The sequence below is a fragment of the Microtus oregoni genome, unplaced genomic scaffold (genome assembly GCF_018167655.1).
Source record: "Microtus oregoni isolate MIOR12 unplaced genomic scaffold, Mior012 000006F_ref0000085, whole genome shotgun sequence".
Classification (NCBI taxonomy): domain Eukaryota; kingdom Metazoa; phylum Chordata; class Mammalia; order Rodentia; family Cricetidae; genus Microtus; species Microtus oregoni.
The window spans coordinates 48,574,808-48,590,533 of record NW_024543065.1 but is presented as its reverse complement, the minus strand read 5'-3'; the positions used below and the strand labels follow the sequence as shown (position 1 = coordinate 48,590,533).

Here is a 15,726-nt window from a genome sequence, read left to right as displayed (position 1 = left end):
GACAAAGCAGTACAGCATTTATTTGAAGCGAGGGGAAAGGCATTCTGGATTTCAGTAGACAATAACTCAGACCCTCCTGCAGGCCAAACTGTGGGGAAGTGCCCATCCCTCCCCCACCCCCGCTTCTCACCCAGGCCATAGCACCCAGGTAGGGTAGCCAGAGCTACACAGTGGCTATGAAGAGGTCATCTGTCTGCCAGGGAAGACCTGTGGGCAGAGCTAATGTTATGATGGCCCAGGTGGAGTATGGGTCGATATTAGCTGCTGAGGCCCTGGGAATGAGGTCTTAGGGTCAGGTCCCAATTCCCTGCTTTCTCATTTGGACTTGAGCACATGATGTCCCTCCTCTGGTACCTTCTGTAAAAGGAAACATGATCCTCAGAGGGCTGAGTATTGTGGGCCAGAAGTTTGTGCTGTTTTCACCATGGAAATAGCTAGACCTGAAAGAGGGATGAGGCTGAAGCATAGCATAAGGTGACATGCCCCTGCAGCAGGTGGAACATGGCATTGTACCAGGGAGGAGGCTGCTGTGGGCCTCCTGACCACACCATTTCCTCTTTGGTGTAAGGTTAAACCCACAGTGATTCAGATGCTTACTCTGTACTCGCCCTGGCAACCACATTAATGAAGAGAAGCTCTGCTCTGGGTACCAATGTGATGGGGGAAAGGGGGAAAAAAAACCCCACTCAGTACTCTTCCTAATTTGCTAGATTAGTACCTTAGTCAGAGAGAGGGATGCTTTCATCTCTTCTAATGAAAGTACAGACAGTAAAGCCAATGCTCCTTTGCTCCTTCTTGGGTCATTTTCCCAACAGCACCATTCAGCAGCCTACCCTCAGTGGGAGCCTTCCGCACTCATCTGAATGAAATTGAAACTCTAAGATTGCACTTGGGTGGCTGTGAATAGAGCTTTGTCTAAAGCTGCTGCTGCTCATGTCTCTGTCTCCCAAGGCTGTGCATTTGCAAAGATGAGATCGGGACCAGCAGCTCTTATTTTAAAGCCAAAAAGCAGGCCATGGAGCCTTGTTCCACAATTGTGCCCTTGGGGCTCATTCAGTTTGCTGAAATTTGGTGTGTTTGACCACTGTTTAAAGGCTAGATATTATTGGCTATTTACCCTTCTGTCAGATACGCTCTTACTCTTGTGTTTAATAAAAAGACAAAACAGTGATAAAGAAAATCTTTCACTTACTGTAGCTGCCACATGACAAGACAACCTATTGAAAAGTGAACTGTTTGAATCACGCATTGTTTGGTCTATAAGGCACCAAGTAACCAGTTTGACAGTTTGTGTTCCCCCAGTGAATTGGCTTATTTCATTGGATTCAGTGAATTGGTTGGTTGTTATGGCTTTGTAGACACAGCTCTCGTTTTGTGAGGCCTAGAACGGAGTTTCTAGTTTCTAGTGTGAATGAAAACCAGCTGGGCAATTGGACTGCCCACACCCCTGGGAGGGATATTGGTTTTGACAGACAAGTAGAATATGATAAGAGCTCTTTGTAACTTGCTCAGAAAAATTCAGTGTATGCTTTTGAGCTTAGTCCTACTGAGTGAGCTGTCAAACCTCTTCTAAATAAGTACTTTGACATCGGTGTACAAGCACCTTCACCCTTTTAGGAGGGCAGCATTTGGTTCAGTACTGAGACATCAGTGAACACTTATCTCCTGCCTGGTGTTTTAGGTGTCCTAGATGTGGTAGTTAGTTCATGTGTTGTTCCTCAGTGATAGGTTCTGAACATAAACTTGTATGTATCTTAAGTAACAGGTGTGGAAGTACTAGATACTGAGGGGTTATTGAACAAAGTTTACTCTCAACTGAGACATCTAGGAAAGTTTCTTAAGAATTGATAATGTAAAGCTAACGTGGATGAAGCACCAAGCAGACAGACATTGAAGATGGAGAGTTCATGGGAAGAACTTCATCAGATACAGTATTGAATTCAAAGTCAGGATGGGAGACCAGAATCTATTCATATGGAGTCTATAGTGTGATTGCCACAGAAATAGTATAGGTTTATGTTTTAACTTGTATGATTTATTTTTAACCCCAACATTATTTATTTCATAGTTGAGTTTATTTTGGAGCACATTTTGAAGGTATGGTCCATCCTGGTGGGGAAGGCATGGGAACAGTGTGGTTTTAGTAGGGTGGAAGTGTGAGGCTACTTGCTTCCTCATAGCTGGCTGGATCAGGAAATAGAGCACATTCATGGCTCAGAGAGATTAAATACCTTCTCAGCAGGGCATGGTAGTACTTGCCTGTAATTCCAGCACTTGGAGGTGAAGGTAGAATGATCAGTTCAAGATTAGCCTCAGCTGCATAGTAACTTGCAGGCTAGTCTGGCTACATGAGACCTTGTCCCAAAAACAAACACGTGAATGCATTGCCTGGTTTACCAACACTGCAATAGAGTGGGTGAACTTTTGAGGCCAGTTTTATACCTGCCACTCCCATATGCAAGAAAGTTGCTAGTTTTCACTGTTCATGTGCACATGTTTAGACCAGTGAGCCCACTCACTTGTGTTCATTCAAACAGTGTCTAACTTTTATTAAGACCGTTTCTTTATGCTATCCCTCCTAAGGACAGCATGGTGCTATTCTTTCTGCCTTCAGTGTCTAGTCAAGTAAGGTCAAAATAGGCATGGAGGGGCTGAATTAGCTATTGGAACATTAACAAGTTGTTTCCATGCCAGTGGATTTTCAGGTTATTTTATTCTCTCTCTCTCTCTCTCTCTCTCTCTCTCTCTCTCTCAGCAGTTTCTATGTAGCCCGGGCTGCCACAAACTCACAGTCCTCCTGCCTGAGACTCCTGAGTGCTAGGATTATGTATACTATCATGGCTTTTTTTTTTTTTTTTTTTTTAGTTTAAGCCTAAAGAACTTTTGTAGTGTCCTTTTGGTGATAAAAATAGAACATCTTTTAACTATCTGCTTTAGCTTGCACACACCTGCTCCTTAAATAAAATAGGGAGTCCAGGTCCTCTTTTCAAAGGACAAAGAATTGTTGTGATACTTCCCTAAGCCAACTGGTTCTCTTCCACCACCTGGTCATATAAAATTATCTCTGCACGACCCATGTTGAGGTTAGCTCCAATCAGTGTGCGTGGACCTATGCCTAGATCCAGCTGCCTTTTCTATCTTGCCCCCAGCTGCACTGGCCAAAAATCGAGCCTCAAGATCCTTAGCTTTGCCACACTCCTTCATTCTGCAGTGTGATGACACAGCCACCTTCCCTTTCCTTCATATAAGAGGGCTAGATGGTGGTAACACCAGGGTTTGTGTTTCTTCCTGTTTTGCCCTAAATCAAGGTGCTATAAGCTGATAAGTGCCAGGAGTATGAATAACTTAATTGAAAGGGCCCCTTTGAAACTCTATTGGAAACATAGAGGATAGTTGTTAATTAGAAAATCACACTGTTGGCAATGAATGTGAGAAGGGGTGGGGAAAAAAGCCTTGAGTGGTGCTTTTTTTATTTGTTTTGTTTTTCAAAACAAACTTTCACTATACTGTCCAAGCTGGCCTCAGACTCGGTCATCCTGCCTCTGACTCCCAAGTGCTAGAATTGCAGGTGTGAGCTAGTACACATAGCTGTAAGTTTGTTTTTAGGGAAACCAAGAGATCTGGAAAAGTGGAGACGTTATTTATTCTATCAGCATCTGTCTAAAAGGAAAGGAGGAGATGACTTAAGTTGGTCCTGCCTTTATCTGGGTCTTGACATTTCATCCTGGAAGAAGTAGTGTGGGCTGTGGCTGTGAGGTTTCGGCACCTAGCTTCCTAGGGAATTGCTATTGCTTTGTTTGACCCACTTGAGGCACAGATGTGTGGGTCATTCTAGGGCTTGGCCTCTCCTGCTTTTTCTGGTTTGGCCTGCTAAGTGAATACCCCAAAAGAAGATGGATGTTGAGAGCACCTGCTGTGAGAGTGCTCCCTGTGATTCCCTAAAGAGGGACATGTGCCTTACTGGGGACACAAGACATCTGGCAAGCCATTTCCAGCTAAAATGTATTCAGTAACCCTTTAGATGCCAGAAGTGTTGGTAATATCAGAAGCCAGCCCAGAATTTGTCATGGCATTCCACAAACTGACTTCCTGATGAGGAAGGTTTAGAATAGTTGTTCAAGAATTCCTGTCTAATTTTATGATACTCTGGAGAACCTTCAGTTATCTAAATGTATTTGATGTATTTGACACTCTAATCTAGATGTATTTGACACTCTAATCCAGAGTTTAAAGCTTAAAAGAATGCATGTGAGGAGGTGGGGTGGAATTCTGTCACCCGACAAAGGGGATTGATATTCTCTAAATGCTATCTCATTCATAAATTGGAGGGTTAAACTGGATCTTGGACGCTTTGAGGTGAAAGAGATTAGCAGTCTAACTTATCTTTTATCCTGCTCTTATCTCTGGAGCACAACTGTACAAAATAAGCCTTCTCCTTATTATTAGTAGATGGCTCTACAACTGTTTGAACATAACTGCTTTAGGGCTCTTTTTCCAGCTTGAGATTGCCTGATAGTAGCTGAAGATAGTGCCCCATGCCTATAGTCCCAGTGTTAGGGAGACAGGCAAGAGGATTCAAGACCTTAAAGCCACCCAGGACTATGCAAGATTCTGTCTTTTGGAATAATAATAAACATCATCATCTGGTGCTGGAGACAAATCTCAGAGGTCAAGAGCACTTAATACTCTATCAGATGATCAGAGTTCAGTTCCCAGCACCTACATCAGATGGTTCACAGATGCCAGTAACTCCAGCTCCAGGGAATATGACACCACCGTCATCGTGGGCACACATACACCCACACCCTGGGCTGGTTTGTTTTTGTTTTTTTTTGTTTGTTTGTTTTTTATCAGGCTGACACAAGATAGAGTCATCTAAGAAGAGAGAATATCAGTTGAAAAAAATGGCCCCATCATATTGGTCTACAGGGCATTCCTTGTTAGAAGGTGCCAGCCCACTGTGGGTAGTACCATCCCCAAGCAGGTAATCCTCAGGTATATAAAAAAGTAAACTAGTGTAGGGTATAGTATCACACACCTTTAATCTGAGCACTCGGAAAGCAGAGGCAGGTGGATCTCTGAGTTTGATGCTATGTACACCAAGCAAGCCAGGGCTAGCTAGCTGCATAATGAGACCTTGTCTCAAAAACCAAAATAAGCGAAAGAAAGTAGAGAAGACAGGAAGAGCCTTCCCCATGGTCTCTGCTCCAGTTCTCATATCTAGGTTCTTGCCTTAAGTTCCTGCCCTGACTTCCTTAAATGATGGACTGTAATAGGAATGTTGTAAACCAAGTAAAAACTCTTTCCTCCCCAGGTTGCTTGTTGTCTTATCACAGCAATAAACAGGAAGCTAACACATACACACAAATAAAAGACTTCCCTAGTAAATTTTGAGTAGACAAATATATATTACCTTTAGAAGTTTTCCAGATAGTTGGTGTACTTTTATACTTTACTCAGCATCCATTTGCTCATTCTGCCTAAACCAAGAACTTATTTATATAAACTGTAGTGCTGTAAAGTACAAGTTCTGCAATCAGACCCACCTCGGTAGGATTTCCTTGGACTCATCTCCAGAGTTCCTCCCTTTCCTTTCCCTCCGTCCTTCTCTCCCTTCTTTCTTTCCCCCCTCCTACTTTTGCTCCTCATTCTCCATTATTTTCTATGTAGGCTCAGGCATGCCTTGTGCCTATAGAGATGAGAGAGACAACTTTAAAGAATAGGTTTTCTGCTTCACCATGTAAGTCCTGAGAATAGAAAAAAAGGCCCTCAGCATTAATAGCAGGTGCCTTTATCTGCTGGACCAGCTCAGTGGCCCCAGGGTTCTTAGTATGCATGCTTTTAGTGGGAGTGGGGTATTCTGGAGGTATGACCAACAACAGAAGCATGCTATTCTGGGGACTAAATGGTGGAGTGCTTGCCTATCTTCTCTGCTCTAGGTTCAATCTCTGGTACCACTAAAAAGAGAGAAACTTGGGATCTGGTGCTTAGAAAGTAATTAAGTGAGACAAACCTCTCTAGCCAGTGGCTTGGAAGCATACACATGAGCATCGCTTTGAGGAGTATATTGTTTCAATTTGATTAGATTCTAGAACTAAAGCTAGAAAGCATCCCAGTGATGACTAGGAGAATCAGGGTCACCTACTGCTTTTTGGTTCCACTCTTTCCCTTAGCAGCACTTTATTTGGAAGTTTCAGTTTTACTAGGGAATAGTATTATCTTCATTTTGACCAAGAAATTGGGTGGGATTGATGGAAGTGGGTTTTTTTGTTGTTGTTGTTGTTGTTGTTGTTGTTTTAATACAGATGGTCAGTCACTGTTTATTCACACTTCAGAACTAACCTTTTAAATGGCAGAAACATTTACAGGAAGAATATTGCTTGATCCAAGGCCATGTGACTACAATAGTACACATCAGCTGAAAGATCCTGCCCATAACACCATGTGACCAGGATGATGCTAGGAAGGTAGATAGAGGTGATACAGTACTTGACCCAAACCACATCAGTCAGATTGAAACATAGAAATCTGTTTTTCTCTTGTGAAATAGGGTCTTACAGAAACCAACCTGGCCTCATACTTCTTACTTAGTCTAGGATGACCTTGAACTTTTGATTCTCTTCTTCCACATCCAAGTGCTGTAATTAAAGGTGTGCACCACCACACCCGATTTTATATGGTGCTGGGCTTCAAACCCAGAGTTTTATGCAAGTTGGGCGAGTGTCCTACCAGTTGAACCACGTCCCCAGCAGGTTAAATTCTTTGTGGTGTGTGTGAATTTTACTGTGTAATTTTGGTTGACCTTGGACTCAGAGATCTGCCTACCCCTTACCTTACTGCCATTCCAGGCTTTTTAATTTTTTTTAATTCTTTAACTTTTTTTTTCTTTGTTGTTGTTTTGAGACAGGTTCTGGAACTCTGTATGTAGACCAGGCTGGTCTCAAACTGACAGAGGATCCACCTGCTTCTGCCTCCCAAGTGCTAGGACTAAAGGTGTGGACCACCATAGCAGCCTCTTTGACAATTTCCTACACCTACACACACACACACACACTCACACTCACACGTGTATATGCATACAATGTATCTTGATCATATCTACCTTCACCAAGCCCCTCATCCCCTAAACAACCCACTTAGCTTTCTTGTCTTTTTCTTTTTCTTTTTTTATTTAAACACCCTTGAGCCCAATTAGTGTTGCCTACATGCACATGAGCAACATATCTAGAAGGAAAATTAACTTTCCCTCTCAGACCAGCCATCAATTGTCAGGCTCTTCAGCTAGATGGAGTCTTAGAAGACCTCCCTCCATTCATGCTGGAAGTATTGCTGGTTTGCTCTTGTTTAGGTCTTGGGTAATACAGTAACTATAGCTGCTGTTACTTTGTAAGCACAATGATATGTCTTGTCCAGAAGTCAGCACTTGACAGCACCCTTCCCTCATCCTTTGGTTCTTCCATTTTGTCTGTCTCCCTCTTCAAGATGTCCTCTGGACCTTGTGGGGTTTGATAATCAGTGTTCATTTAGAGCTGAGCCCTCACTCAACAGCCATTCATTCTTGGCACTTTGACAAGTTTTGAGTCTCTGTGTGTTGTCTGTCCTGCCTTTTCCAGCTGGAATTGTCACCAGGTTTATCTTCTGTGGAGCAGGCCTCAGATCCAATCAGAAAGCAATTGGTTACTCCCATAGCAGCCATGCCACTGTTGCACCTGTTGGTACATAATGTCTGGCAGCAAAGCTTACACTCTTTATGTTGAGCTTTGTACAAGTATGGCTTATAGCATGCATCACACACTGCTGGACAGTCTAGATTTATCCATAAAGAAAAATCAGGTCACCAGTTTGTTTTTCCCTAAAGTCAGTACCTGCTTACCTCAAGAGCTGTGGCGTGTGTTTGTCAGGGCCAAGCCACGTGGGGGTCCATGAACCTCCACATTAACTTATTTAGCAGGCTAATGGTTGGGCTTTCTTTGCCCTTTGACTGTTTTCTGAAGTATTACCAGTTAGCAGCCCAGTATACTTTTTAATTTGCCTCTACCCTCTCTAATTCTAACTCCTAACTCCTACTTCCCACTCCCACCCCTCTAATTTGCACAGGAAGTTTTCAAAGAATCTCAGACTAAACAGGAAGTATCTTTTCCCCTTATAAGGAGTACTAAAATGAATGAAAATGGGCAGAAGAAAAGGGGAAGGTTGATTGACCTGTGACCTCGCAGTTGGATGTCTCCTTCTGTGGGTTTTGTGGGAAGATCCCTAACTAGATTTATAATCCATGCACATTGTTAAAGGGAGTCATCTGCCCTGCTACATTGGGCTGAGCCACTTGGAAATGAAAACTGATTATTAGAATCACACTGCTCTAATTTACCTATATTCTGTTGCCCTCTTATTAGATACTTTAAGAAAGATCGACATTCTAAACCCCATTTCCTTGGCTTTGGGGAGTTTCCATTAGTATAAAACATGCCCCCTCCCCAAATATAAGCTTCAAAATAAAAGTACTAAATTCAGTGAGGGTGGGGGGGGGTCACAGTTTGAGTGATTTTTGAGGCAGACTATTTCAGTAATTACTATTAAATAGCATGGGCTTTGGTAATCAAGCATTATCACTAATTGAGTCATTGAGGCCTATGGACTTCTTTTTCTTGAAAAAGTGAAAGGTTGTGAGATTTTAAAGGAAGTGTATGTGGGACTTGTTTGGTAACAGTAAAATCTCAGTGGCTATCATTGCCCTGCTGACTGCTTTGTAAGGAATAAAAGAATAGACAGAATTACATTGTAGCCCAGGCTAGCCTGGTGCTCTTGCTGGTCCCACCCCTGCCTCCCAAGGACTGAATTTATAGGCATGGGCCTGGGTTATGTTATTTTGTTTGTTTGTTTGATTAGTTGGCTTTACCCTTTCCTAATGTGGAAAACACCAGGAATTAACCCCGGGCTAATGTATCAAAGGGAATCCTCATTTGAGACAACTCTGACAGAATATGTGCTGTCTCTTCTCTGGAAAGAGGAAGTTACTAGTTTTTGGACCCATGTTTGATCTTTCCGAGGCATCAGCCATCTCTGAGTATATACCATTTATTATTATGTAGATTATTTGGAAAACTTCCTGTTTACTCCAATGTGTCCCCAGTGGAGGATGTGGATGCCATTATGTTGTTACTTTATTGAGTAAACTTGGCCAGCTTCTTATAAACATCTTTGTTCTAATAATGCACTCTCACACCAAAGGTGTGACTGTGTGACAACTTTCCAGTATCTTATGTGATATTTGGAGGCTAGAAAATGCTATTAAGGAGATGAGCAAATTTGGATCTGTTTGTCCTCTTGAAATCTTTTCAGCACTTTGTTACCAACTGCCAGTTCCTCTTTGGAACCCTTGCAGATACTTATGATACTCACTTTGTTTTGTGCTTCCTTTTTTCTTTCCTGGACAGAAACCAAAGCCCAAACCCCGACCATCCATCACGAAGGCAACCTGGGAGAGTAACTATTTTGGGGTGCCCTTAACAACTGTGGTGACTCCAGAGAAGCCAATTCCCATTTTTATTGAAAGATGCATTGAGTATATTGAAGCCACAGGTAAGCATCTCCCACAGCAAATAGTACCTTCCATTCCCTGCAGGGAGCTTCCAAGAGGGCTGGGATTTGTGAACTTTCTGGAAATGAGAGATGCTAATAGAAAGGCGCTGGGTGATCTGACCACTGAAGCTTCAATCGGAAGGCTAGTGTGGCACTAAGGAGACTTAAAATATGTGGGAGCAGTTCTGTCCTCAGATCTGTCCTCACATAGCTTTAGCGTGTGGTTAGTTCTTTTGGTAGTTTGTGTTGTTTTGTGTCCCCTTGTGGGTCTGTAGATTGCATGAGGTCAGAGTAAGGGCTTTATATGGAACACATATTACACTCAATAATAGGAACAAGTATTTGAGACCAATCCTGGCATTCTGATCGGGCATCTAAGACTCATGTACAGGTAGGGTCTCTGCTCTGAGGTAAGAAAACAATCATAGTGCTTGAATATCTTGTGATCATGTGACTGGGTTTTTTTTGTTGTTTTGTTTTTTGTTTTTGATTTTTTCGAGACAGGGTTTCTCTGTAGTTTTTGGTGCCTGTCCTGGAACTAGCTCTTGTAGACCAGTCTGGTCTCGAACTCACAGAGATCCGCCTGCCTCTGCCTCCCGAGTGCTGGGATTAAAGGCGTGCGCCACCACCGCCCGGCTGTGACTGGGTTTTTGTACATGGAACAGTGTGAGATACAAAAAGAGAAGTTGCCTTAAGTTTTTATGTTCTTAAGATAGTACAGTTTTACTTGTGTGGGTGCTTCATTTTACTGACTTAGGGCTCTTACATGTCTCTTTGCCTTCCAGTTTCACATTATTGTTTCTTTCTTTCTTCTCCTAGCTACTTTCAGGGATCTTTGAGGAGGAGGTTTTGTAGGTACTTGTCAGTGTGGATTCCCAAGCATTATTGGTTGAGCTTAAGAATGTAGACTTGGGAGCCAGGCAATGCTCAGCAGTTATGAGTGTCCCAGTATCCATCCACATGGCAGCTCATAACCTTCCAAAATACCTTCTGGAGCACTGTCTTCTAGCCCCGTAAGCATTGCGTGTATGTAGATAATACATGGAAGCAAAACACCCATGCACATAAAATAAATAAAATTTAAGGTGGAAAATAGAGAGGCATGGGCTAGGTGTGTAGCTCAATACTAGAGCACTTACCTGGCTTGTGCAAGGTCCTGTGTCTCATTCTTAACACCTCCAGAGCATACACAAACATGGGACTCTGTGTCCTCTTAATCCTTTTCAACCCTGACGCTTGTCCACCTTCAGTCACTGTCAAGCCAAGCTGCTGCTCTGCAAACTCCACCAGATTGCATCACTGTCTCTCCAGACACTGATTCATCTGATCGCATCCCAGGCCTGCTAGATCTACATCATCTCTTGCCTCTGTCCCCACCCATTCATTTCTGCTTCCCCACTATCATCTCTTTCCTAGACCTTCCTGTTTATGTGATCCTGATGTAGAAAAGCCTCGCCGTTCTTCCTTGTTGTACTACTGACCCCTCCAGCCCATATGAAAGACTATTAGGTCTTTATGTTAAGTAAGACATTGTTTTATGTGTATATTTCTCAGCCCCTAAACTCTGAAAGTGTGCCTTTTTAAGTTACTTACTTTAATTGACAACAGAACTATACATTTTGTACAACTGGTTTGAAATACAGATTGCCTAACTGCATTGTATCTTACTGCAATGTTGTAGAAGCAGCTGCTGTTGCTGATTGTGAAGCATCATCTCCTTGTGTGTTTAAGAAGCAGGGTCCAAGTGGGGTGCTTCACACCTTAAATCTTGGCAGTTGAGAGGTAGAGGCAGGAAGTTCTCTGAGTTCAGGCCAGCCAGAGCTGCACAGTGTCAAAAAAAGAGGCATATTAATTAGTAGAGGTATTCTGGGGTCGTGATAAACCTTTGAACACATGGCCTTGCTTGGATCAGATTCTCAGCTCTATCATCTGTTCATCACTGCATTGTGAACACTAATAACTAGCCTGTCTCGTGGAGGGACCACAGAGCTTAGGGAGACCCACATGAGTGGCATAGATTGTGGTGCCTGGAGCATAGCCATGCTCCAAGAGACCTGAATCTTGACTTTGTGTTGGTATATTTCATCCCTTCACTCAGAGGCACTGGCATAATCTCTGCTCCCGTGCCCAAGAAGTTACTGATGATGGCCAGTGTTAATAACTGCTGCACATCAGCCAGAGACTTCACTGTCACCCTGGGCAACTTTGCCAAGGTCACCTTTGATGCCATCGCAGAGACCTACAGCTACTTGACCCCTGACCTCTGGAAAGAGATTGTATTCACCAAGTCTCCTTATCAGGAATTCACTGACCATCTTGTGAAAACCCACACCAGTGTCTCTGTTCAGAGGACCCAGGCTTCAGCTGTAGCTACCATATAAGGGTTTTTTGGTGTTGTTTTTTGTTTGTTTGGTTGTGTGGGGTTTGTTTGTTTGTTTGTTTTTTGTTTTTTCCAAGACGTTTCTTTGCTGTCCTGGAACTTACTCTGTAGACCAGGCTGGCTACAAACTCACAGAGATCCACCTGCCTCTTGTCTCCTGAGTTCTGGGATTAAAGATGTGTGACACCACGGCCCAGCTCCACATAAGGTTTTTTTGTTGTAGGAGGCTGCTTGTCGTCCCAGACTCCCATAATAATCACACAGAAACCAGTGTTATTTAAATCACTGCTTGGCCCATTAGCTCTGACTTCTTATTTGCTAACTCTTACATCCAAATTTAACCCATCTCCATTAATATGTACATCACCACAAGGTCATGGCCTGCCAGCAAAGTTTCAGCAAGCCTGTCTCAGGCAGTGGCTCCATGGCTTCTCTCTGACTCCGCCTCCTTTCTTCCAGCATTCCGTTTAATCCCCCCCACTCCCCAACTAGCTCTGTTCTACCCTATAAGGCCAAGCCAGTTTCTTTATTAACCAGTGGTATTCGCAGCATACAGAGGGGACTCCCATATCACCATATAAGAAAAACAAAGTGAATTCAGTCTGAATTTTTCATTGTTGTTTGTTTGGGTTTTGGGGGTTTTTGTTTGTTTGTTTTTTACATCCTGAATGTTGGTCTGTATACCAGGCTGGCTTCCTTCTCTTTGCTAGGATTACAGGTGTGTGTCACCACACCAGTAACTGCCCCTCCCCCACCCCACTGCCCTTTCTCTTGGTTTGCCAGTTTGAAGCTATTGAAAAGTTGAAAGAAGCTTCATACTTTTTGGCTATACTGGCATTGTCACTTTAAGAATATTCACCAGGGCCCTGGCAAGACCTTCACTGGCAGAAGGTGAAAACCACCTCCTAAAAGTCCCTGACCTCCACACGTGCTCCACAATACAAACATGTACCCTCACACACGCACTAGTAGTGATAGATTTTTAAAAAGAAAGCAGTATCTGCCAAGGCTGGGGTAGATCTCAGTGCTCAGGCACCTGCTTAGCTGCTCAACATGAACACTGGGTTCCACCTCCAGCACCTGAAAGAAAAACGTTACCGTTGATAATACTGATAGTGTTATTTTATGTTTAGTTCATGTTTGAATTTGCTCAGCTGACTTTTAACTGTCTGTTATGGTTGAGTTTTTTTACTCTAGGATGCAAACACTCAATTCCATCCTCACTCCACCACTCCTACTGCCACCATTACCTTTTCTGAAGTGTGTAGACAGTTGCCTTACAGAGTAACTTTGATGTAAAGTACTGTCTGGACCTCTCATCACTCTCAGCCCACTTCAGTACTACATATGACCTCCTCAGAGTGTGGTCTTGGATAAGTAAGTTCCCAGCTTACAGTGGGCACAGGACCAGTGCTTCCTCCTCAAGCAGAACACATCTGTGACATTGACTTGTACAAGCTCTGTAGGCTTGTGTTGAATGATTAGATTTTCCTTCAGGAAAATGGGTGCTGTCATTGGCCTCTCATGTCTTTGTTCTTCACTCATGTGAGGAACTGCAGTATAGAGTCCAGACAAGCAGAAACAACATCCCATCAAACTTTGTCAGAGCAGACCAATCTCAAAAGAACTTATATCCCAGTTTCTTCATCTGTTCCCTTCATATTGATAACCCTGACACATGACCCTGGCAGATAAAACAGTGTATTGCACTTTGCATTTCAGAGGCAGGGCTTGAGAGCTCAGACCCCAGCCTCAGGGCTCATGATGCTACCCATCCACCCACCTCTCAGCCTAACCAGAGCACAGCCAAACAGGAGCATGGACAGCAGAGTAGAAGCTTATGATAAGACTTAACAGTATGCAAGTCAGGACAACTTAATCCATCCCAGTACCTTTAAAAATTGTGGGATTTGTTGTCATTTGTTTTGTTTTGTTTTTGAGGCTGGGTCTCCTGGAGCCCAGTCTGGCCTTGAACTTGCTACTTCAGTGAGGATGAACTTGTGAATTCTTCATCCTTCTGCCTCTACCTCCCAGGTGCTGAGATTGCAAGTGTACACCAGCTGGGCTTGTGGCATTCTCATGTGAAAACTGTCGTTCCTGCTATTTTATTTATAGCCCACCTTCTATTGAAGCTCTTTCTGAGTATATTTTCCTCCTTAGGGTAACTTGGCATGTCATGAGTGCAGATTGATTTTGGTTTGTTCTTGTATTCCTCATAACCAGTTCCTTTACCTTTGTTTCATGTTGCCCGAAATTACATTGTGCTGAGGCTACTGTGGCCAGTAGTTAGAAGAGCTCTCACATTGATTTGCAGATGCTGTTAGGCAGCTTCAGGGTCAGCCTCTTTGCTTGCTGTGCTAATAAGGTGTTATATTTTCATCCTCTCAGCTCTTGTTACATGGAAAGCCTGGAAGAGGGCATGTTACTACCACAGCTGCTCTGGGACCTCCATGAGAGTCACTGTGCAGTGGGGAGGCTGGGCCTGTCTTTCTGTCCTATGCCCTCCTTGGCCCTTGGTTTCATTTGTGTGAAAAATAGGTTGAGGCCATAGAGTCACTGCTCCCTTGTGGAGCCTGTGTGACTCCTAAGTAACAGAGAATACTGGCCAAGTTAATTGAATTCCCTGCTTCATGACAGGAAGTAGGAGTATTCACTTCTGCACAGTTTATGTGTCTGGGAGTAGGGTGAGAGGTCACTTTTAGAACATTGTTCTGAGAATACCTGTTCAGAATAAGGCTTAAATTTGGAATTTTCCAGGTTGGTTAAATAAATTTCAAAGCCTATGTCTCAGTCAGATTTGAATCAAAGTTTCCTGTGGTTCAGGAAATGACTATACTGTATATCACAGGACCTACGAGGGAGTTTTCAGTGGCCCTTCATTCACTAGTGCATCCCAGATGCTCAGCACCTGGCACTTGCCATGACAGTTGTTCCCTGACTCTGATACAGCTTCATCTCTAGCCACTTAACGTTTCTCTTGGCATAGAGTAATCTGTGAGACCAAACCTTCCTGTGACTTCCAACCTTGTTCTCCGAGAGTAGGTGGAGATAGGATGATACTCAGTGTTCCCATCTGCCAATCATTTCTTAATTGGGTTACTTTCTGAGAGGTACCCAGTCCCTAGCCCTGTAGCAAGCATGGCAGGTAGCCATTGTTGGGCATAGTGAAGTGGTTTCATGACAGAAGATACCTGTTTGAAATCCTGAATTATAATATCGAAACCATTCTATTCACATAACTGGTGGGCCTCAAATCTGTTGTTACTTTTTGTTGTTGTTGGGTTTTTTTTTTTTTTTTGTCTTGGGTTTCACTGTAGCTTTGGAGCCTGTCCTGGAACTAGCTCTTGTAGACCAGGCTGGTCTCGAACTCACAGGGATCCGTCTGCCTCTGCCTCCCAAGTGCTGGGATTAAAGGTGTGCACCACCACTGCCCAGTGTTAACTTTTTTTACTTTTTTTTGAAGCTTTATTGTTTTTATATTTATAGCTGTTTTGCTTGCATGTTATGTCTGTGTACTGTGTGTATACAGTGCCTTAGGAGGCCAAAAAGGACATAGAACCCTGTAAGTGAACTTATAGGCAGTTGTGAACCACCATGTGAGTGCTGAGAATCGAACCCTGGTCCTCTGGAAGGGCACCCACTGCACTTAACCACTAAGCGATCTCTCCAGCACCCTGTTGGTACATTTAAATTTTAGTTAGCTCCCATGAATTTAAAAAAAAAAAATCCCTGAAGTCTAGAAAGCTTGGAATCTGTCAAATAATAAT

General features: G+C 43.2%; 1 protein-coding gene across 1 annotated transcript in view; it reads left to right on the top strand.

Moving 5' to 3' along the window:
- Arhgap35 (Rho GTPase activating protein 35) overlaps positions 1-15,726 on the top strand; it is a 121,205-nt gene that overhangs the window by 57,381 nt on the left and 48,098 nt on the right. The window contains exon 3 of the mRNA XM_041655063.1: positions 9,435-9,579. Coding sequence (XP_041510997.1) covers positions 9,435-9,579 — 145 coding nt within the window. The remainder of the gene's footprint in view (positions 1-9,434; positions 9,580-15,726) is intronic.